Source organism: Eleutherodactylus coqui, chromosome 4, assembly GCF_035609145.1.
Source record: "Eleutherodactylus coqui strain aEleCoq1 chromosome 4, aEleCoq1.hap1, whole genome shotgun sequence".
In the NCBI taxonomy this organism is placed as follows: domain Eukaryota; kingdom Metazoa; phylum Chordata; class Amphibia; order Anura; family Eleutherodactylidae; genus Eleutherodactylus; species Eleutherodactylus coqui.
In genome coordinates this window covers 271601007-271624474 of record NC_089840.1, presented here as the reverse complement: position 1 = coordinate 271624474, position 23468 = coordinate 271601007, and the positions used below count along the sequence as shown (strand labels likewise).

Here is a 23468-nt window from a genome sequence, read left to right as displayed (position 1 = left end):
GAATGCCTCAAGAACATTGCCACACTTTCATGGCCTGCCCAGTCACCAGATGTATTGCCAGTAGAACATGTATGGGACCATCTGGGACACCAACTTGGACAGCCTACAAGTTTGCATGATCTAGAGGCTCTGTTACAGCAAATGTGGACAGATATGCTGCAGGATACTATATGGAACCTGTATGCCTCCATGCCTCTCTTCATGTCTTCAGTTTTCTACAATAAATAACCCCTTTGCTCCGAAATAGTAATCACTTACTTATATCAATCTTATAATCACACAGAGAAAGTTTCATTCCATTCAGAAAACAATTAAACTTTTTCAACAATGAGTGTAGCATAGGGCTGTGTAGCTAACTTTACACTTGCAACATATGTAACTGCATATCCAATACTCTGACATCTTGAGGTTCTATATAGAATCCAATGGTGATCTTAGTCCCATTCAGAAGAACCATGATGGATTGAGTTGTTATGACCCTAATATGGCCATGTGTGGAATCTCTTGATGAAAATATATTCCCTACCAGCACTATATGCAGTGATAGTAGTAGCTGAAGGTCCTCATTCCACATAGTTAATTACGACTAGACTACATTTTCTATAAATGCCATTGACTTGTCCTTGATTATGTTACCAAATGGCAAATTAAATAATTTTACCCAATGACCCGTCAGCTGGAGAAGACAAATAACTTGTTGCTGAATTTAACAACAGGTTAAATGCCAAGCGTGACTTCATAATAAATGTTCCATTACTTATTGCATGTCAGGCCGTGTGAACAGACACATGTCCTGGTGATACGGGTAACCCTGAGCCCAGTGAAGGCTTATATGAGTGAGATGAAGCCAAGAAAGGCTTCATGCGGTCAACATGGAACTTCTTCTTCTTCTTTTGGGACTTGCCGGTATGTAGAAGTTCACTTTTTGACTTATACTGTATGTATCTCTGCACCATGTATATAATATTTGTAAGAGATATTAATGTTCATTAACCCCTTAGTGAGCTGGCCTATTTTGTGCCTTTATGACCAAGTGATTAACATTGTTGCATTGCTAGAGCCAAAACTCGTTGACCTAGCAGGATGAAGGCTTGTTTTTGTCGGCTGGGTTTTATTTTTTTAATGGCACCACTCTGGGATACAGATGATGTATTGGATAACTTTTGTTACATTTTTTCCACCATTGTTTTTTGGGTTTTGCTTTCACAGTGTTCATCATTCTCTAAAAATAACATGACCATTTCTTATCTGGATCAGCATAATTAGTGCGATACTAAGTTTATATGGTTTTTAAAATATTTTTTTACTACTTTAGCACAAAAACCCGGACATTTTTAAACAAAAACAACTCAATCTGCATCGTTGCATTGTAAGACCTAACATTTACATTTTTTCCAGCAATGGAGTTCTGTGAGGGCTAATTTTTTGCAGGAAGAGTTGCAGTTTTTATTGGTACCAGTTTGAGCTACATATGACTTTTTGATTGCTTTTTATTGTATTTTTTGGGAGGCAGAAAAAGGAATTCTGGCATTACTTTATTAAATTATTTTTACAGCGTTCACCAAGCGAGATAAATAACAAAATATTTCCATTGTCTGGGGCACTTTTTTTTTAATTGCGCTTTATCCATGTAACCCTTTGCAATCCAATTTTGTAGTCAGGGTTTCCTAGGGGGCTTTTTCTTTCTGCCCTTATACAATGGCGCCATCTGCTGGCTAGAGCCAGTATTGCGGTATGGGACATGCTGGAGAGGCCCCCAACAACAGAACGGCCAGTAATATACAGTAAGAATACCCTGCCGGACGTCTTCCAACATCGGAGCTGTACAGCCTTCAATCAGAATGTCTTCAGACGTCAGACAGTGGATTGGAAAGAGTTAAAATGGGTTCTTGTAAGAAAAGAAGCATTTTTTTTAACCGAATTAAAAATAAATATAAACTGTATTGAATATTTTTGACATTATTTTTTAGTCCCTGAAGAGGAACTTGAAGATGTGATCATTTGATCACTAAGATAGTATACTGCATTACTTATGTAGTGCATTCTACTAAGCCTATGACAGGAGACTATTAGACTCTGCGTGAGGCAGGGTCTAATAGACTGTTACATGGCAGACATAGAGGTCTTCGTCAGGCCTCAAGCTGCCATGGCAAGCCATCTAATTGTGGAGTGCCAATGGGTGACAAAAAGAACTCCCTGTCACCTGATAACATGCTGCAGTTTCTATTGTCTGTGGCATGTAATGGGTTAAACTGCCAGGATCTGAGGTTTCTCCTTTTCTGGTGGTTAGAGCAAGAGCCTGGCTATCAATAGTCAGCCAAGCCCCTGCGTTAAAAGATGTGTGTGACCGTTTAAAGCCCCTAAAGGCATATTGGCAGTCACTAAGGGGTTAATGTACTTACCAGAGTGAATATAAGGATGCAGAATGACATCCTCTTGTCCTCTACTAAGACAATATAGAGACGTTGGCAAAGAAGACCTTTTTTCACATTACATGGTGCTGTATCTGTTTCCTGCACTCTGTTAGTTTTCTCATATCATGGTGATCATGGCTAGCCTTAGGGGGTGTAACCTGTGCAGTCATAGTGATCAGGGCCAGCCTTCAGGATGTGCAACCTGTGCAGTCATGGTGATCAGGGCTAGCCTTCAGGATGTGAAACCTGTGCAGTCCTGGTGATCAGAGTCAGCGTTCAGGATGTGCAACCTGTGCAGTCATGGTGATCAGGGCCAGCCTTCAGGATGTGCAACCTGTGCAGTCATGGTGATCAGGGCCAACCTTCAGGGTGTGCAACCTGTGCAGTCATGGTGATCAGGGCCAGCCTTCAAGGTGTGTGACCTGTGCAGTCATGGTGATCAGGGCCAACCTTCAGGCTGTGCAACCTGTGCAGTCATGGTGATCAGGGCCAGCCTTTGAGGTGTGTGACCTATGTGACCTGTGCGGCTATGGTGATTATGAGTAATCTTCGGAATGTGTGATCTGTGCAGTTAAGGTTATCATTGCCAGCCTTCAAGGTGTGTGACCCGCACGGTTATGGTGATCAGGGCTAATATTGGGTTGTGCAACCTGTGCAGTCCTACAGGGTACATCAGACACTCTTGCTGATGGGGGCATCACTGATAACAGGCACCCAATGTACCGACCACTATGAATCTTACAAATTGTTTTGCATGGTAATGTTATATATACATTGTATAGCACTATTATTAGATGACTTTATGTTGGGAACTGGTATTCGGTTTCTGTACGTTGGTATTATTTAAGCACTGCATGGTGGTATCTACTAGTGTTTACTCACAATTGCGTGCCACTGTTACTAAGGCATAGTACAGAATGTTATTTTATAACACTGAACTATTTTCAGTGTTCAGCATGGTTATAGCAGTGTCATTTAGGCAGATATATGGCACTCTTGTTGGGCACCAGAGTGTACTGCACAATATATGACACTACGGGTGGGTGATAGGGGAAACTCCAACAGGGAAACAAGGTGCTCTTCAGCCTTGATGGGAATTCTCACCCATTATGATTGTATTTATATACATTACTGATGGCAAAAGACCCAACCTGAAGTTCCTTTTCCTAATGCAACATCTGTAACAGACCCCCATCTAATGCCATTTATAACAGTGCTGTATTATGTGGTGGGGGCTTTTATGCCTTCTCAGGCACCAGGACATGAATGTGACTAGTACCTCTGCACCCCCTATAGCTAAGCCCCTGATGCCACCTTCTGGAGTGATACAAAAGAGCAATGGGTTCCACCAAGATACGAGAACTCATGGTAGCTTGGGAATAAGATTACTTAAAAGGGTGGTATCAAGTTTTATATTCATCGGCTACCACAAGATAAGGAATAAGTGTCTGACTGGTGGGGATTCCTGTCGATCATGACAATGGGGTCTCAAGCCCCCTCCTCCATTTAAATAGAGAGGCGGCTGTGCATGTCTGCTGCCATTCTATGCAACTTTATGGGACTGATGGATGTAACCAATTACAGTGCTCATCAATCTGAGTTAGTTCTATAGAGTTAAATGGAGCAGTAGTGAACATGCTGGACCATAACCCAGGACACTGGGCCCCCATTCTTGTGATTAGCGGGGGCCACATGGTTGAATGAATGGAGGTATCAAGACAAGAAAATCAGCAATAGATGCAGCAGGGCCATGCAGCCGCAGGGGGATATTATTTCAGCTGAAGTTCCTTGACTAATTTTTTTGCATTCCCTTTTTCCAGCCGCAGCCCCCATTGAGGATGACGATAAGATTGTCGGAGGTTACAAATGCCCACATAGTTCTGTTCCTTACCAAGTGTCTCTGAATATCGGTTACCATTTCTGTGGAGGGTCCCTCATTAGTACTGTGTGGGTGCTGTCTGCTGCTCACTGCTATCAAAAGTAAGAAACTCCAAATATACATATTTGTAAGTGTTTTAGCAAACTGACCAGCAGACTGGCATTGGGCTTAGCATTTCTGCTTTAAGGTCTGGGCTTGATTTTGATCGTAGTCCAAGATACAATTGCATTGGGTCAAGAGGAGAACATCATTGGTAGAATACAGGTTATAACTGGAGAGTCGTGAAGAAACTTCAGATGTAGGTGATTTAGAGCCAGTGGGAGACTGACCTGTGGAATAGAGTTTGAAAACAATCACAGAAAATGGCCGTTACTTACTGACTGAGGAGTGCATATAGATGCATCCTCCTCTCACCATGCAGGTAGCTGACTATCAAATGGAGGAGCCAATAACACCTGTGCAGGACACCGATAAGACAACCACTCACACTGCCTCCTGATAATGAGGGGGGTGGATGCTTGGTGTACACTCCCACACATAGTGGATACAGGGTGCCAGACCATTCTGATATATGTAGTTCACCATGCAGACCAGCAACCTATTAATGATGCCATGAGAATTCGGCGGGTTGCCCTGCATTTACTTCAGTGAACCACATTGGTACTGCCACCCTGGGCTCCCCCTGGAGTCTTAATGCCACGCTGCATGTGAATGATAGATAATAAATGCAAGGCATTGGTTGGATGTTGGCCAAGATACATGAGCCCAGTAACCACTTCACGGTTCCTTGCGTTGTAGTGGGTCCCTACACTAATATAAATGCATCACAGAAGGGGAAATAAAAAATTGGTAGTGGAGATGAGAAGTAGACGAGTTAAATGTTTTGACAATTCCTTCTTAGAATGAAGCTGTCCCAGTGATTAGTTGATGATCATTTATCTTGCATCTGGTGATTAGCTGAAAGAAGATCCATGTCACCATCGGGCATCCATGTAATGCATTGGTTTGTCAATTACAGCAGGAAATATCCCTTTCAGATTTTCTACAAAGTGGTAGGACTGCCTCTATGATATTCTTATGCTTGAATAGGGCATATGGAAAGACTTATCCAAAGGGGAGTTTAAGGGATGTAGGTTAGTCCATTGGTAGTGTTGTAGTAGTCAAGGTAGCATGGGATGACAACTCTACTCGGACTAGCACTGAGGCACGGACAACTTCAGCCGAAAAGACATTCTTCATTTATGTCACGAGTTACATTTTTACCTTTTAGGCATCTTCAAGTCCGGCTTGGAGAATATAACATCAAAGAAGTTGAAGGAGCTGAGCAATTCATCTTATCTTCTAAAGTCATTCCACATCCACTGTACGACCCGTCTGTTCTGGACAATGATATCATGTTAATCCGCCTGAGAAAGCCAGCAAGGCTAAACAGTGAAGTACAGCCCATCAGTCTACCAGCTCACTGTGACCCGGTGGGGACTCGTTGTCTCATCTCAGGATGGGGTAACACTCTGAGCAATGGGGGTGAGAAGACTTCAAGTGACACTATTTAAAATCAGATTAGATAGAAAGAAGGCTGCCACTTACTGGAATTAGTGACTCCACCAGCAGAATAGTGAGTGCAGCTCTGGAGGATAATACAGGATGTAACGCAAGATCAGTACAGGATAAGTAATGTATGTATACAGTGACTCCAACAGCAGAATAGTGAGTGCAGCTCTGGAGGATAATACAGGATGTAACGCAAGATCAGTACAGGATAAGTAATGTATGTATACAGTGACTCCAACAGCAGAATAGTGAGTGCAGCTCTGGAGTATATTACAGGATGTAACTCAAGGTCAGTACAGGATAAGTAATGTATGTACACAGTGACTCCATCAGCAGAATAGTGAGTGCAGCTCTGGAGTATAATACAGGATATAACTCAGGATCAGTACAGGATAAGTAATGTATATACACAGTGACTCCTCCAGCAGAATAGTGAGTGCAGCTCTGGAGTATAATACAGGATATAACTCAGGATTAGTGTTAAGCGATTATTGGAATATTTGAGTCAGGACTGCCTGACCCAATTTTAAAAAAATGTTCTTGAATTGGAACAACGGGATTCCGACTCCCTTTAAAGTCAGTGGGAGTAAAAATCGGGTTGTCAAATATGTGCTCCAGAAGGTCCCTAAAGCATCTTGGTGGTAGTTCTGCTCTTCAATGAATGTGGTGCAGTGGTTAGCACTGTTGCTTTTCTGTGCTGGGGTCCTAAGTTCAGATCCCATCAAGGACAACATCTGCATGGACTTTGATAAACTCCATCCAGATATTGACCTTGGACAGATTTAAACCTATAACGCAAGCAGTGCCAACAACTGAGCCACCACACTTGTTCTTTCACGTCCACAGCAGGAAAACAGCAAGAATAAACATAAAGATATTATTAAAAACCCCATCCAGATTTTGCCCTTGGCCAGACTTGAATCTAGAACTCCAACACTGCTAACAACAGAGCCAGCATGCTTGCTCTTACTTTTCTGGAGAAAAGGTCAAGAGTGGTGGCTCAATACACCTCTGGATAGAGATGAGCGAACGTACTCGTCCGAGCTTGATGCTTGGGCGAATATTAGCGTGTTCGGGATGCTCGTTACTCGTAACGAGTACCACGCGATGTTCCGGTTACTTTCAGTTTCCTCTCTGAGACGTTAGCACGCTTTTCTAGCCAATTGAAAGACAGGGAAGGCATTACAACTTCCCCCTGTGACGTTCAAGCCTTATACCACCCCCCTGCTGTGAGTGGCTGGGGAGATCAGATGTCACCCGAGTATAAAAGTCGGCCCCTCCCGCGGCTCGCCTCAGATGCCTTGTGACTGAGTTAGCTGAGGGAAAGTGCTGCTGCTGGTGCTGCTGTAGGGAGAGTGTTAGGAGTGAGTGTAGGCTTCAAGAACCCCAACGGTCCTTCTCAGGGCCACATCTATCCGTGTGCAGTACTGTGCAGGCTGCTGTTAGCAGTGTTGCACAATTTTTTTTTTTTCAAAATCGGCTGTCTGCAGAGCATTGCGCCCTGCAGTAATAGTCCAGGGACAGAAGTGGTGGTTAGGCAGGGAGAGTGTTAGGAGTGAGTGTAGGCTTCAAGAACCCCAACGGTCCTTCTTAGGGCCACATTTAACCGTGTGCAGTACTGTGCAGGCTGCTGTTAGCAGTGTTGCATTTTATTTTTTTTCAAAATCGGCTGTGCAGAGCATTGCGCCCTGCAGTAATACTACAGGGACAGAGTTGTGTAGGCAGGGCCAGAAGACATATATTATTGATTGAATATAGTCAGTGGGCCATTTCTTTTTAAAAAAAGGGAAAAATTCTATGTGCCCTGCCTCTGTCAGTCCTCAGCGTTCTGTGTACGTGTGTGGTGGGTGGAGATAGTAAACAAATCATACGCAGCCAGCTACGTTTAACAGCAGGCTTGCGCCAATTTATTTCCTGCCTGGGAAATCAAATCACTGGTAATACACCATGCTGAGGGGTAGGGGTAGGCCTATAGGACGTGGACGCGGGCGAGGACGCGGAGGCCCAAGTCAGGGTGTGGGCACAGGCCGAGCCAGTGCGGTGGCCAGGGGTAGAGGCAGGGCCAGACCGAATAATCCACCAACTGTTTCCCAAAGCGCCCCCTCGCGCCATGCCACCCTGCACAGGTCAAGGTGCTCTACGGTGTGGCAGTTTTTCACAGAGACGCCTGACGACCGAAGAACAGTGGTGTGCAACCTTTGTCGCGCCAAGATCAGCTGGGGAGGCACCACCACCAGCATGCGCAGGCATATGATGGCCAAGCACCCCACAAGGTGGGACGATGCCCGTTCACCGCCTCCGGTTTGCACCACTGCCTCTCCCCCTGTGCCCCAACCTGCCACTGAGATCCAACCCCCCTCTGAGGACACAGGCACTACCGTCTCCTGGCCTGCACCCACACCCTCACCTCCGCTGTCCTCGGCCCCATCCAGCAATGTCTCTCAGCGTAGCGTCCAGACGTCGCTAGCGCCACAGTTTGAGCGCAAGTACGACGCCACGCACCCGCACGCTCAAGCGTTAAACGTGCACATTGCAAAATTGATCAGCCTAGAGATGCTGCCGTATAGGCTTGTGGAAACGGAGGCTTTCAAAAGCATGATGGCGGCGGCGTCCCCGCGCTACTCGGTTCCCAGTCGCCACTACTTTTCCCGATGTGCCGTCCCAGGCCTGCACGACCACGTCTCCCGCAACATTGTACGCGCCCTCACCAACGCAGTTACTGCCAAGGTCCACTTAACAACAGACACGTGGACAAGCACAGGCGGGCAGGGCCACTATATCTCCCTGACGGCACATTGGGTGAATTTAGTGGAGGCTGGGACAGAGTCAGAGCCTGGGACCGCTCACGTCCTACCCACCCCCAGAATTGCGTGCCCCAGCTCGGTGGTGGTATTTGCGGGGGTGTATGCTTCCTCCACTAAACCACCCTCCTCCTCCTCCTACGCAACCTCTGTCTCGCAATCAAGATGTGTCAGCAGCAGCACGTCGTCAGCAGTCGGTGTCACGTGGCGTGGCAGCACAGCGGTGGGCAAGCGTCAGCAGGCCGTGCTGAAACTACTCAGCTTAGGAGAGAAGAGGCACACGGCCCACGAACTGCTGCAGGGTCTGACAGAGCAGACCGACCGCTGGCTTGCGCCGCTGAGCCTCCAACCGGGCATGGTCGTGTGTGACAACGGCCGTAAGCTGGTGGCGGCTCTGCAGCTCGGCAGCCTCACGCACGTGCCATGCCTGGCCCATGTGTTTAATTTGGTGGTTCAGCGCTTTCTGAAAAGCTACCCCCACTTGTCATACCTGCTCGGAAAGGTGCGCCGGATCTGCGCACATTTCCGCAAATCACACACGCACGCTGCCACCCTGCGGACCCTGCAACATCGGTTTAATCTGCCAGTGCACCGACTGCTGTGCGACGTGCCCACACAGTGGAACTCTACGCTCCACATGTTGGCCAGACTCTATGAGCAGCGTAGAGCTATAGTGGAATACCAACTCCAACTTGCGCGGCGCAGTGGGAGTCAGCCTCCTCAATTATTTACAGAAGAGTGGGCCTGGTTGGCAGCCATCTGCCAGGTCCTTGGAAAATTTGAGGAGTCTACCCAGGTGGTGAGCGGCGATGCTGCAATCATTAGCGTCACCATTCCTCTGCTATGCATCTTGAGAAGTTCCCTGCAAAGCATAAAGGCAGACGCTTTGCGCTCGGAAACAGAGCCGGGGGAAGACAGCATGTCGCTGGATAGTCAGAGCACCCTCCTGTCTATATCTCAGCGCGTTCAGGAGGAGGAGGAGGAGCATGAGGAGGATGAGGAGGAGGGGGAAGAGACAGCTTGGCCCACTGCTGACGGTACCCATGCTGCTTGCCTGTCATCCTTTCAGCGTGTATGGCCTGAGGAAGAGGAGGAGGAGGAGGATCCTGAAAGTGATCTTCCTAGTGAAGACAGCCATGTGTTGCGTACAGGTACCCTGGCACACATGGCTGACTTCATGTTAGGATGCCTTTCTCGTGACCCTCGCGTTACACGCATTCTGGCCACTACGGATTACTGGGTGTACACACTGCTCGATCCACGGTATAAGGAGAGCCTTTGCACTCTCATTCCCGAAGAGGAAAGGGGTTCGAGAATGATGCTATACCACAGGGCGCTGGTGGACAAACTGATGGTAAACTTCCCATCCGACAGCGCTAGTGGCAGAAGGCGCAGTTCCGAGGGCCAGGTAGCAGGGGAGGCGCAGAGATCAGGCAGCATGTACAGCGCAGGCAGGGGAACATTCTCCAAGGCCTTTGCCAGCTTTATGGCTCCCCAGCAAGACTGTGTCACCGCTCCCCAGTCAAGGCTGAGTCGGCGGGAGCACTGTAAAAGGATGGTGAGGAAGTACGTAGCCGATCGCACGACCGTCCTCCGTGACGCCTCTGCCACCTACAACTACTGGGTGTCGAAGCTGGACACGTGGCCTGAACTCGCGCTGTATGCCCTGGAGGTGCTTGCTTGTCCTGCGGCTAGCGTCTTGTCAGAGAGTGTGTTTAGTGTGGCTGGGGGAATCATCACGGATAAGCGTACCCACCTGTCAACCGACAGTACCGACAGGCTTACACTCATCAAGATGAACAAAGCCTGGATTTCCCCAGACTTCTCTTCTCCACCAGCGGACAGCAGCGATACCTAAGCAATACGTAGGCTGCACCCGCGGATGGAAGCATCGTTCTCTCTCACCATCCAAAACGGGGACATTTCTGCTTCATCAATCTGTGTCTAATATTCCTCCTCCTCCTCCTGCTCCTCCTCCTGAAACCTCACGTAATCACGCCGAACGGGCAATTTTTCTTAGGGCCACAAGGCTCACTCATATAATTTTTCTAAATAATTTTTATACATTTCAATGCTCTTAAAAGCATGGAAACTTTAACTTGAACCAATTTTTCGTTAAACTGGGCTGCCTCCAGGCCTAGTTACCACTTAAGCCACATTAACCAAAGCGATTAATGGGTTTCACCTGCCATCTTGGTTGGCCATGGCCAATTTTTTGGATGTACATTAGTACTGTTGATACAGCAATTTTTGTGGGCCCTCGCCTACAGTGTAATCAAATGAATTTTTAGCTCACCTGCATTACAGCTGACGTTACATCCGCTGTGTTGGGCAATGCAATGGGATACATTTATGTACCGCCGGTGGCTTCCTGGCACCCACCCATGCTGTGGGTCCACAGAGAATTATAAATGCATCTGTTTCCACATCTAAAGAACCCCAGTCAGACTGGGGCATGCAGTGTGGGCCGAAGCCCACCTGCATTAAGCACGACATTACTACCTCAGCTGTGTTGGACAATGCAATGGGATATTTTTATGTACCGCCGGTGGGTTCCAGGGAGCCACCCATGCTGTCGGTCCACAGGGACTTCACAATAGGGAGTTGTACCTGCCTGTGTCTATGAATTAAAAACCGCGGTCTGACTGGGGCATGCAGACACCTTGACAAAATGAATAGTGTGTGGCACATAGGTTCCCCATTGCTATGCCCACGTGTGCAGCTCCTGATGGCGGTGGCACAGGATTATATTTCTCATTGCTTCTGTACAGCATTGTGGGCTATCGCCCCGCCCCTTTTAAAGAGGGTCGCTGCCTAGCCGTGCCAACCCTCTGCAGTGTGTGCCTGCGGTTCCTCCTCATGGCAGACGCACTTATAAATAGACATGAGGGGGGTGTGGCATGAGGGCAGCTGAAGGCTGCGCAGGGACACTTTGGTGTGCGCTGTGGACACTGGGTCTTGCAGGGGGGGTTGGGCAGCATGTAACCCAGGAGAAGTGGCAGCGGAGTGTCATGCAGGCAGTGATTGTGCTTTGTTGGAGGTAGTGCGGTGCTTAGCTAAGGTATCCATTGCTAATGAGGGCTTTTCAGAAGTAAAAGTTGTTGGGGGGGGAGCCCACTCTTGCCGCTATTGTGGCTTAATAGTGGGACCTGTGAACTTGAGATGCAGCCCAACATGTAGCCCCTCGCCTGCCCTATCCGTTGCTGTGTCGTTCCCATCACTTTCTTGAATTGCCCAGATTTTCACACATGAAAACCTTAGCGAGCATCGGCGAAATACAAAAATGCTCGGGTCGCCCATTGACTTCAATGGGGTTCGTTACTCGAAACGAACCCTCGAGCATCGCGATAATTTCGTCCCGAGTAACGAGCACCCGAGCATTTTGGTGCTCGCTCATCTCTACCTCTGGAGTATCATTGTTGTGTCATTGCTAACTGCTGCTCAAAGGAAGGGGCAGAGCTGTGACAATCTCTTTCTACCTCGGTTTGTCTTGGCTTTTTCTAGATAATTATCCGGATGTTCTGCAGTGCCTGAACGCTCCAATTTTGGATGATCAGCTGTGCCATGATGCTTATCCTGGGCAAATAACTGAAAACATGGTCTGCTTGGGTTACTTAGAAGGTGGAAAAGACTCATGTCAGGTATCTGTCAAGCTGATGAATCTTAGATGTAAATTGCTTTTAAGCAAATTTGAAATGTAATGTGTAATCGGCTTTCTTTACACTCCGGTCACACCCGATGCTGGAATCACATTATGGCTGTTAATTTCTTAGCTCTGATCTCACATTTACCTGCAGCCCCTTTAGATTCAGTGTCTGTTTATTACCTACAGCAAAGTGCAGTCATAAGCAATACACCATACGGTTTGGAATAACAGATGGAGAGTGAAACTTTCCTATCTGACTAATAATAACAGACCGTACCTACCTATTGCAGATGTCCTGTCCTCATAAGTATGAACCCGAACTACAATCCTTGGCCACTCACTATCCTTATCTGAGACAGAAGTAAACAACTAAGTAAGAATACAACTATTACCAATAACCACAGTACTTAGCTTGAGATGAGCAGGTAAATACAGGAGACCAAGATCCAGCTCTGATTCCAACAACCATCAGATGAAGACTGAGAATAATCAGCACAGGTCCACAGCCAAGACAGGAAAAAAAGCTGTCCATAATTCCTAAGAAAGTGTAACAGGTAGCAGAACACTCCCATAGACACTCCCACCATTGTTAGAGAAAGCTGAGAGGAAAATCCAAAATAGCACTAGCCTAAACCAGACTTCTGTGAACGAAAACCAAAACCTGCTTCAACAATCAGTCAGCTAATTGCTGGATGTAATAGCGGCATTGCTATACTTAGTTGCAATGTTAGTTTCGGCCCTTAACAAAGCTGTAAATAGGCATCCTGTAAACGGTCATGGCCTTCTACAAGGGCTTAAACTGATGTTGCAACTGACTGTAGTAAGTTCTCTCCGGGGTGTCAGGCAGCCAACCTTCAACTTGATTGCAGTAGCAGAGGCTTTACACTATTCCTTCCAACATTTGAATCCCATCAGTGGAACATTTGATAAGCTCTACTGTAATTTGTTCAATAATGCCCTCAATAACTCCCAGAAATGACTATTTTAGTGCCGATTTGCATAACCCCCACTCCCTTAAAAATCAATGACAGTTTGGAAGGAATGTTTGGTTATTAACTAGTTAAAGCAAATTCCATACATGTACAGATGCAGCAGAGCTAACGGGTTTTACAGTATGTTAGCACGCTACAGAGATAGCTTGGTGCGGCTACGCTATTTGCATAGTCCAGGCAGCCATTCAAACTGAATAGCGATGGACACACTAAGCAAATAACATAGCAGCCATATACGGTTGGCATCTATATATGGGGAATACAGCTCATTCATAGAGTCATAGAATGGTAGAGTTGGAAGGGACCTCCAGGGTCATCGGGTCCAACCCCCTGCTCAGTGCAGGATTCACTAAATTATCCCAGAAAGATATTTGTCCAGCCTTTCCTTGAACACTTCCATTGAAGGAAAATTCAGCACCTCCCGTGGTAACCTGTTCCACTCATTGATCACCTTCACTGTCACAAGATCACCCTCACAGTCATTGCAGGTACATTGGCCTCAATTCATGTCTATGAACCTCTTTTCATTGTCTCTGATCCCTCTAGGGTGACTCCGGAGGTCCTGTGGTTTGCAATGGAGAGCTGCAGGGAGTCGTGTCCTGGGGTACTGGTTGCGCCTTACCTGGATACCCAGGTGTATATACCAAGGTGTGCAACTACGTGTCCTGGATGGAGGAAAACATGGCCAGATATTAAGACAAGATAAACACAAATCATTTTGTTCTTTTCAACTTTTATGTGACTGTAATAAAAAATGGAAGAACATGTAAGAAGAGTTCATTCTGAGGCAGATATTGGCTACACTGGGCTCTCAAGGGAAGACAGTCTTATCTTTTATGATGGGACATGCAGTAGGAGCTTACGGCACTGTTTGTCACATCAGGGGCATGACTTTTACCAGGGTGTGGCTTTTTTTTTTTTTTTGTGGGCATTGCCTATCATATCAGAAGCATGGCTTACCACTATTGGTAACACAGCTTTCTTTCCATGGGAAATGTTTCTCTCCTGGCTACAGGAACACTACTAAGACTAGCGGTACAGAAGCGTAATTGCGAGTTGTGCCTGAGACGCGTGAAAAAAAGTAGCGTGTCCTATTTTGGTGCATATTACATGTGTAATACATACCAATATAGGCTATGGAGATTTAACATACAAAGCAAATACCCATGTACATGCGTATTTGCTGTGTACTGTGTATTTTACGCATGTTAAAAATACACACATAATACGCAGGGTAAATACGCCTGTTTGACTGAACCCTAAGAGTGACTGGTGTGTATGTGTGAGTAGCATATGCAACACGTGTCCTATATGTAAGGGCAGCTTCACACGAGCGTAAGCACAAAAAGGCACACAAATGCAATTGGGTCTATTCTCTGCATATTGGACTGTGCAATTACACACATAAATACATCTATGTTAATCTGCCCTAAGTGGTGTGTATGAGGGGGGTTTCACATGACTGTGTTTGCAAGGAGAGAAAAACATGAAAAACACGTGGGAAAATTGCATGTTTGATCATGTGATGTGTCTTTCTCGCAAAACACATTGCAATTGCAGGGAAAATCACAAGTTTGCAAGCAAGATATCAGTCTGAGGTAAAACTATTGATGACTTATTCTAAAAGTAGGTCATCAATAGTTAATCAGCAGGGATCCGCCACTCGGGGGCACCGGCGAGGAACTGGTTGCCCGGCCTGCTGTCAGAGCGGACGGCAGCAAAAGTGCTCTAGCTGGCTTCAGCCCATTAAAATAAATGGGTATTGAAGCAGCCTTTTCACTCACGTACCCTTCCCCAGTGTCGAAGGCAGAAGTCCCAGAAGCGTGATAACCGGCATCAGCCCCTATTGTTTCAGTGGGAGTGAAGCCAGCTAGGGCCCTTCTGTTGCCGTGCCCTGTGACACACATCTGGCCTGCTGCAGTGACGCCTGGGACCCCGAGTGGCAGGTCCCTGCCAATTAACCATTGATGACTTATCCTGATGAGAGTTCATCAATAGCTTTTACCCGAAAAACGTAAGAAACCCTAAACTCGGAAAATGAGTATAAGGAAAACCAGAGTAAGGCAACATATCACTTGGCCTAACAAAGATGTCCTACAAGTCTACAGGCCACAAGCATCAGCAAGGAGATATTACTAATATAAAGCACATTGACTGTGTGTAAGCCACAACCAAGAGTACACAGCAGCCATCACAGTGCGACGGTAAACCAACACAGAATAGTCAGCTCTACAGAGTATGACGCCTATGTACAGGCTATAATAGATCACACAATATACGAGTTATCACTACACAACACATATCTGCTCATACAGGATAAGAAGAGATTTATCCCCCTCTAGTGCTTGAGAGTTTCTATAACACTCGGGATATAAATCAGAGCTGCATGATAAAAAAAACACGCGTAATGACCATAAAAAGCAAAAAGGTTGCATTTATAAAAGAGTGTGAGGAATGAAATAATGTATAATAAATAGAGATGAGCGAGTATACTCACTAAAGGCAATTGCTCGAGTGAGCATTGCCTTTAGCGAGTACCTGCCCGCTCGAGACCAAAGGTTTGGGTGCCGGCAGCAGGCAGGCAGCTGCGGGGGAGAGCGGGGCGGAACGGAGGGGAGATCTCCCTCTCCCCCCCCCCCCCCACTCCCTCCTGCTGACTACCCCTACTCACCGCTCCCCCGTGTCGGCACCCGAAACTTCCGTCTCGAGCGGGGAGATACTCGCTAAAGGCAATGCTCGCTCGAGCAATTGCCTTTAGCGAGTATACTCGCTCATCTCTAATAATAATCCATTTATCTACAGAATCTTAGTAAAGTAAACCTTCATGACAAGTGACTTTATAGTCATCGCATGCAAATTCTAACATCTCAGAGGAGTATTCATATGTCAGGAATCCTATTTTAATGTGTTAAAAATTGCAAAACAACGCCTTCACCCATAAGATGTTTATTTCCGAAATGCTCCGTTCTCCAGACATTGCAGCTATTGATTCCTCTGCCCTCTGGTTGTTTACTACTTGTTGCCAGGAAAACCAACCACCTCTTCTATGGAAAGAAATAGTAGAGCACTAGGCTGGGCTGGAAGCTAGTGAGCAGCGCTCCTGAGATCCTAGCCATCAGATATAGATGAAAGAAGTGAGCAAGCACCAGCCTCCTCGGCCATTTCTTTCCATAGAAGAGGTGGTGTGTTTCCCTGGCAATGGGCAGTAAGCAACCACAGGGCAAAGGAATCAATAGCTGCAATATCTGGAGATCTGGAAAGTTTGCATAATGTGTCTCTAATTACAACAGAACAGAGGAGAAGGAAGCCTGGCTGTGGCCATTCTTCTCTCCTGCTTCTTGCTCCGTCTCTCTCTTCTAACTGAACTCCTCACAGACTCACTCCAAACTCCCCGTTCACACTTCTGTCTCCCAAGACTGTTATAATTTGTAACTGAGCAACATGAAAGGAAGTGGTAACCCCCTCCTTTTTCCCTCACTTTGGGGGCTTGTCACAACTCAACAGCTACGTGATTTATGATCGTGAACTGTCTAATCACCATTATCTATTTAGTTCCCTATCGTGACTCTGTTTTTTTCTTAAATAAAGTCCAGCATAACTACCCTTTGTTAAATGAACTGGTAGTTAGAACAGTTGCTCTTAACTTGCAGGTAAAGTACTTCTATTCTGTAGTACCAGTCCAGGTCACTACACTTTAACCCATTAAAATTGCTTCACAGCCACTCTGTCCTTCCTGGTTGCTGCTGACCAAGACATGTTACTGCTGTAGCCAATCACTGGCTTTAGAAGGGCAGTGCAGTGATTGGCTGCAGCAGTCATATGTTCTTGTCAGCAGCAAAAAGTAAGAACAGAGTGGATGTGAAGCAACCTCCGCGGTAAATTGCGATTTTGTGCGATCGCGATTTTAACATTACAAGTCCCATAGACCCCTGCAGAAAAAAACGCTGCGAATTTCGCAGTGAAAAAAAACTGCAGTGCGTAGTCACCCTAAGGCTGTGGCCTTCATGTTTTCCATTTTTGTTTTCATCTCCCCACCTTCAAAAAATTGTCTGTAAGTTAGTTTGTAGAAGCCCTTCACAGTTACAAACACCTAAAATAATCTTTTATTGATACTAGTTAAAATCTTGGGCTGACAAAGACAAACTCACACAAAACACATCAAAAAACTTCCAACTCAACATCATGCTATGGGCAGTAGGCGGCACTGACTGTCACCATAGCCGATTGAGGGTGATAGTGTTAGATTTGTCGCAGTTGTCCAATCATGCCATTTGGCAAGCACAGAATAATTGATGGACTGCAATCTCAAATCAATCAAGTAACCTGTTGAGTGGACAATATGAACAAAAATGGATCCCTGTTTTTCATTTTGATGATAAATAATAAAAAGTGGATGTTTCAAGGTTCGATCATCAAGGTTAAAATTATGATGACTTGAAAGGAGGATCTTATTTGTATGAATATATATTTAGGGTTCCAATATCAGAAAATTCTGATTAAAAAGCATGTGGGTTCGGTTTGACCCGTTTCTGTGTCATGTGCGGACACTTCATCAGGAATCAGTATGTTATATATTCACACAGACTATCCAATATATTAGTAACGCTTATAATGTGTGATGAGAGCTGAGCTATATAATCAGATCAAGGTAAGTGACTGGAACCATCGACCGTACTAGTGCTCAACTTTAGATAGACAAGTAATAAGGGCGCACTGTGAAGGCATTTCTGGACCCCTATATATTAGGAGAATAAAGTATCTTACTCCAGAAATGCGTATATGAGTTAAAGGGCATTGTATATGCATGCAGTTCTATCTATCTATCTATCTATCTATCTATCTATCTATCTATCTATCTATCTATCTATCTATCTATCTCATATCTGTCTATCCCATATCATTCTATGTATCTATGTATGTATCTATTAGAGATGAGCGAGCACCAAAATGCTCGGGTGCTCGTTACTCGGGACGAAAATTGAACCCCATTGAAGTCAACGGGCGACCCGAGCATTTTTGTATATCACCGATGCTCGCTAAGGTTTCCATTTGTGAAAATCTGGGCAATTCAAGAAAGTGATGAGAATGACACAGCAACGGATAGGGCAGGCGAGGGGCTACATGTTGGGCTGCATCTCAAGTTCCCAGGTCCCACTATTAAGCCACAATAGAGGCAAGAGTGCCCCCCCCCCCCAACAACTTTTACTTCTGAAAAGCCCTCATTAGCAATGCATACCTTAGCTAAGCACCACACTACCTCCAACAAAGCACAATCACTGCCTGCATGACACTCCGCTGCCACTTCTCCTGGGTTACATGCTGCCCCCCCCCCCCCCCCCCCTGCACAACCCAGTGTCCACAGCGCACACCAAATTGTCCCTACGCAGCCTTCAGCTGCCCTCATGCCACGCCACACTGATGTCTATTTATAAGTGCGTCTGCCATGAGGAGGAACCGCAGGCACACACTGCAGAGGGTTGGCACGGCTAGGCAGCGACCCTCTTTAAAAGGGGCGGGGCGATAGCCCACAATGCTGTACAGAAGCAATGAGAAATATAATCCTGTGCCACCGCCATCAGGAGCTGCACACGTGGGCATAGCAATGGGGAACCTATGTGCCACACACTATTCATTCTGTCAAGGTGTCTGCATGCCCCAGTCAGACCGCGGTTTTTTATAAATAGTCACAGGCAGGTACAACTGGGAATCCCCAACTCCGCAATGGGAATTCCGTGTGCACCCACAGCATGGGTGGCTCCCTGGAACCCACCGGCTGTACATAAATGTATCCCATTGAAGTGCCCTGGACAGCAGAGCTAACGTCAGATTAAATGCAGGTGGGCTTCGGCCCACACTGCATGCCCCAACCTGACCGGGCTTTTTAATTCATAGACACAGGCAGGTACAACTCCCTATTGTGAAGTCCCTGTGGACTGACAGCATGGGTGGGTGCCAGGAAGCCACCGGCGGTACATAAATATATCCCATAGCATTGCCCATCACAGCTGAGGTAATGTCATGTTTAATGCAGGTGGGCTTCGGCCCACACTGCATGCCCCAGTCAGACTGGGGTTCTTTAGAAGTGGACACATGTAGTTACAACTCCGTGTGGACCGACAGTATGGGTGGGTGCCAAGAAGCCACCGGCGGTACATAAATATATCCCATTGCATTGCCCATCACAGCTGAGGTAATGTCATGTTTAATGCAGGTGGGCTTCGGCCCACACTGCATGCCCCAGTCAGACTGGGGTTCTTTAGAAGTGGACACATGTAGTTACAACTCCGTGTGGACCGACAGCATGGGTGGGTCCCTGGAACCCACCGGCGGTACATAAATATATCCCATTGCAGTGCCCAGCACAGCTGATGTAACGTCAGCTTTAATGCAGGTGGGCAAAAAATAAATTGGATTACACTGTAGGCGAGGGCCCCCAAAAATTGGTGTACCAACAGTACTTACTGTATGTACCTCAGAAAAATTGCCCATGCCCAACCAAGAAGGCAGGTGAAACCCATTAATCGCTTTGGTTAATGTGGCTTAATTGGTAACTAGGCCTGGAGGCAGCCCAGTTAAAATAAAAATTGGTTCAGGTGCAAGTTTCAACGCTTTAATGAGCATTGAAACGTATAAAAATTGTTTAGAAAAATTATATGACTGAGCCTTGTGGGCCTAAGAAAAATTGCCCGTTCGGCGTCATTACGTGAGGTTTCAGAAGGAGGAGCAGGAGGAGGAGGATGAATATTATACACAGATTGATGAAGCAAAAATGTCCCCGTTTTTGATGGTGATAGAGAACGATGCTTCCATCCGCGGGTGCAGCCTACGTATTGCTTAGGTATCGCTGCTGTCCGCTGGGGAGCCATAAAGCTGGCAAAGACATTAGAGAGTGTTCCCCTGCCTGCGCTGTACATGCTGCCTGATCTCTGCGCCTCCTCTGCTACCTGGCCCTCGGAACTGCGCCTTCGGCCACTAGCGCTGTCGGATGGGAAGTTTACCATCAGTTTGTCCACCAGCGCCCTGTGGTATAGCATCATTCTCGAACCCCTTTCCTCTTCGGGAATGAGAGTGGAAAGGTTCTCCTTATACCGTGGGTCGAGCAGTGTGTACACCCAGTAATCCGTAGTGGCCAGAATGCGTGTAACGCGAGGGTCATGAGAAAGGCATCCTAACATGAAGTCAGCCATGTGTGCCAGGGTACCTGTACGCAACACATGGCTGTCCTCACTAGGAAGATCACTTTCAGGATCCTCCTCCTCCTCCTCCGGCCATACACGCTGAAAGGATGACAGGCAAGCAGCATGGGTACCCTCAGCAGTGGGCCAAGCTGTCTTTTCCCCCTCCTCCTCATGCTCCTCCCCCTCCTCCTCCTCCTCAACGCGCTGAGATATAGACATGAGGGTGCTCTGACTATCCAGCGACATACTGTCTTCCCCCACCTCTGTTTCCGAGTGCAAAGCGTCTGCCTTTATGTTTTGCAGGGAACTTCTCAAGAAGCATAGCAGAGGAATGGTGACGCTAATGATTGCAGCATCCCCACTCACCATCTGGGTAGACTCCTCAAAGTTTCCAAGGACCTGGCAGATGTCTGCCAACCAGGCCCACTCTTCTGTAAAGAATTGAGGAGGCTGACTCCCACTAGGCCGCCCATGTTGGAGTTGGTATTCCACTATAGCTCTACGCTGCTCATAGAGCCTGGCCAACATGTGGAGCGTAGAGTTTCACCATGTGGGCACGTCGCACAGCAGTCGGTGCACTGGCAGATTAAACCGATGTTGCAGGGTCCGCAGGGTGGCAGCGTCCGTCTTGGAGTTGCGGAAATGTGCGCTGACCCGGCGCACCTTTCCGAGCAGGTATGACAAGTGTGGGTAGCTTTTCAGAAAGCGCTGAACCACCAAATTAAAGACATGGGCCAGGCATGGCACGTGCGTGAGGCTGCCGAGCTGCAGACCTGCCACCAGGTTACGGCCGTTGTCACACACGACCATGCCCGGTTGGAGGCTCAGCGGCGAAAGCCAGCGGTTGGTCTGCTCTGTCAGACCCTGCAGCAGTTCGTGGGCCATGTGCCTCTTCTCTCCTAAGCTGAGTAGTTTCAGCACGGCCTGCTGACGCTTGCCCACCGCTGTGCTGCCACGCCGCGCGACAGCGACTGCTGGCGACGTGCTGCTGCTGCTGACACATCTTGATTGCGAGACAGAGGTTGCGTTGGAGGAGGAGGAGGAGGATAGTTTAATGGAGGAAGCATACACCGCCGCAGATACCAGCACCGAGCTGGGGCCCGCAATTCTGGGGGTGGGTAGGACGTGAGCGGTCCCAGGCTCTGACTCGGTCCCAGCCTCCACTAAATTCACCCAATGTGCCGTCAGGGAGATATAGTGGCCCTGCCCGCCTGTGCTTGTCCACGTGTCCGTTGTTAAGTGGACCTTGGCAGTAACCGCGTTGCTGAGGGCGCGTACAATGTTGCGGGAGACGTGGTCGTGCAGGGCTGGGACGGCACATCGGGAAAAGTAGTGGCAACTGGGAACCGAGTAGCGCGGGGCCGCCGCCGCCATCATGCTTTTGAAAGCCTCCGTTTCCACAAGCCTATACGGCAACATCTCCAGGCTGATCAATTGGCTATGTGCACGTTTAACGCTTGAGCGTGCGGGTGCGTGGCGGCGTATTTGCGCTTGCGCTCAAACAGTGGCGCTAGCGACGTCTGGACGCTGCGCTGAGAGACATTGCTGGATGGGGCCGAGGACAGCGGAGGTGAGGGTGTGGGTGCAGGCCAGGAGACGGTAGTGCCTGTGTCCTCAGAGGGGGGTTGGATCTCAGTGGCAGGTTGGGGCACAGGGGGAGAGGCAGTGGTGCAAACCAGAGGCGGTGAACGGCCTTCGTCCCACCTTGTGGGGCGCTTGGCCATCATATGCCTGCACATGCTGGTGGTGGTGGCTCCCCAGCTGATCTTGGCGCGACAAAGGTTGCACACCACTGTTCGTCGGTCGTCAGGCGTCTCTGTGAAAAACTGCCACACCGTAGAGCATCTTGACCTCTGCAGGGTGGCATGGCGCGAGGGGGCGCTTTGGGAAACAGTTGGGGGATTATTCGGTCTGGCCCTGCCTCTACCCCTGGCCACCGCATTGGCTCGGCCTGTGCCCACACCCTCACTTGGCCCTCCACGTCCTCGCCCGCGTCCACGTCCTCTAGGCCTACCCCTACCCCTCAGCATGCTGTATTACCAGTAGTGCAGAAACAGAACGCTGTAATTAAATGTGCCACTTATTGGCCTGTGGTTGGAGGCTGACTTCGCTTACGGAACGCACAGCAGAGCCAGGAAATAATTTTGCGCAAGCCTGCTGTAACACTTAGCTGGCTGTGTATGAATTAGGACAACTACCCCCAGCACAGACCCAGTACACTGAGGACAGTCACAGGCAGCCCAAATAGATTTTTTTTCCCAAATGTTTTTGGAAAGGCCCACTGCCTATATACACTGTATATGTCTTCTCTCTCTGCGTCACCACTACTGGCCCTGGAGTATGTAAAATAACTGCAGACTGTTTCACTGTGGACTGGAATACAGCGGTGATGTAACAGCCAACACAGAGCCAGGAAATATTTTTGCGCAAGCCTGCTGTAACACTTAGCTGGCTGCGTATGAATTAGGACAACTACCCCCAGCACAGACCCAGTACACTGAGGACAGTCACAGGCAGCCCAAATAGATTTTTATTCCCAAATGTTTTTGGAAAGGCCCACTGCCTATATTCAATAAATGTGTCTTCTGTCCCTGCCTCACCACCACTACTGGCCCTGGACTATGTATAATTACTGCAGGGCGCAATGCTCTGCACGGCCGATATACAAAAAAAAAAAATGTGCAACACTGCAAAAAGCAGCCTCCACACTACTGCACACGGTTAGATGTGGCTCTAAGAAGGACCGTTGGGGTTCTTGAAGCCTAAAATACTCCTAACACTCTCCCTATAGCAACTCCAGCAAGACAGCACTTTCCCTGATCTCTGTCAGAATGCATCTGTAGCGAACCGCGGGAGGGGCCGATTTTTATACTCGGGTGACACCTGATCTCGCCAGCCACTCACTGCAGGGGGGTGGTATAGGGCTTGAACGTCGCAGGGGGAAGTTGTAATGCCTTCCCTGTCTTTCTATTGGCCAGAAAAGCGCGCTAACGTCTCAGAGATGAAA

At 47.6% G+C, this 23468-nt stretch overlaps 1 protein-coding gene across 1 annotated transcript; it reads left to right on the top strand.

Moving 5' to 3' along the window:
- Positions 1-855: 855 nt before the first annotated feature.
- Positions 856-14014, top strand: LOC136626359 (serine protease 1-like). The gene is made up of 5 exons (XM_066601345.1): positions 856-906; positions 4235-4394; positions 5564-5817; positions 12150-12286; positions 13830-14014. The coding sequence occupies exons 1-5, from the start codon at positions 873-875 to the stop codon at positions 13977-13979; spliced, it is 735 nt and encodes a 244-aa protein (XP_066457442.1). The 5' UTR covers positions 856-872; the 3' UTR covers positions 13980-14014.
- Positions 14015-23468: the final 9454 nt, after the last annotated feature.

What these genes read in the sequence shown, in the direction of transcription:
- LOC136626359 (XM_066601345.1), top strand. Translation starts at nt 873, where the DNA reads ATGGAACTTCTTCTTCTTCTTTTGGGACTTGCCG. An exon ending in GCTGCTCACTGCTATCAAAA is followed by an intron (nt 4,395 to 5,563) that starts GTAAGAAACTCC and finishes TTTACCTTTTAG; the next exon opens with GCATCTTCAAGTCCGGCTTG. An exon ending in GTGGAAAAGACTCATGTCAG is followed by an intron (nt 12,287 to 13,829) that starts GTATCTGTCAAG and finishes TGATCCCTCTAG; the next exon opens with GGTGACTCCGGAGGTCCTGT.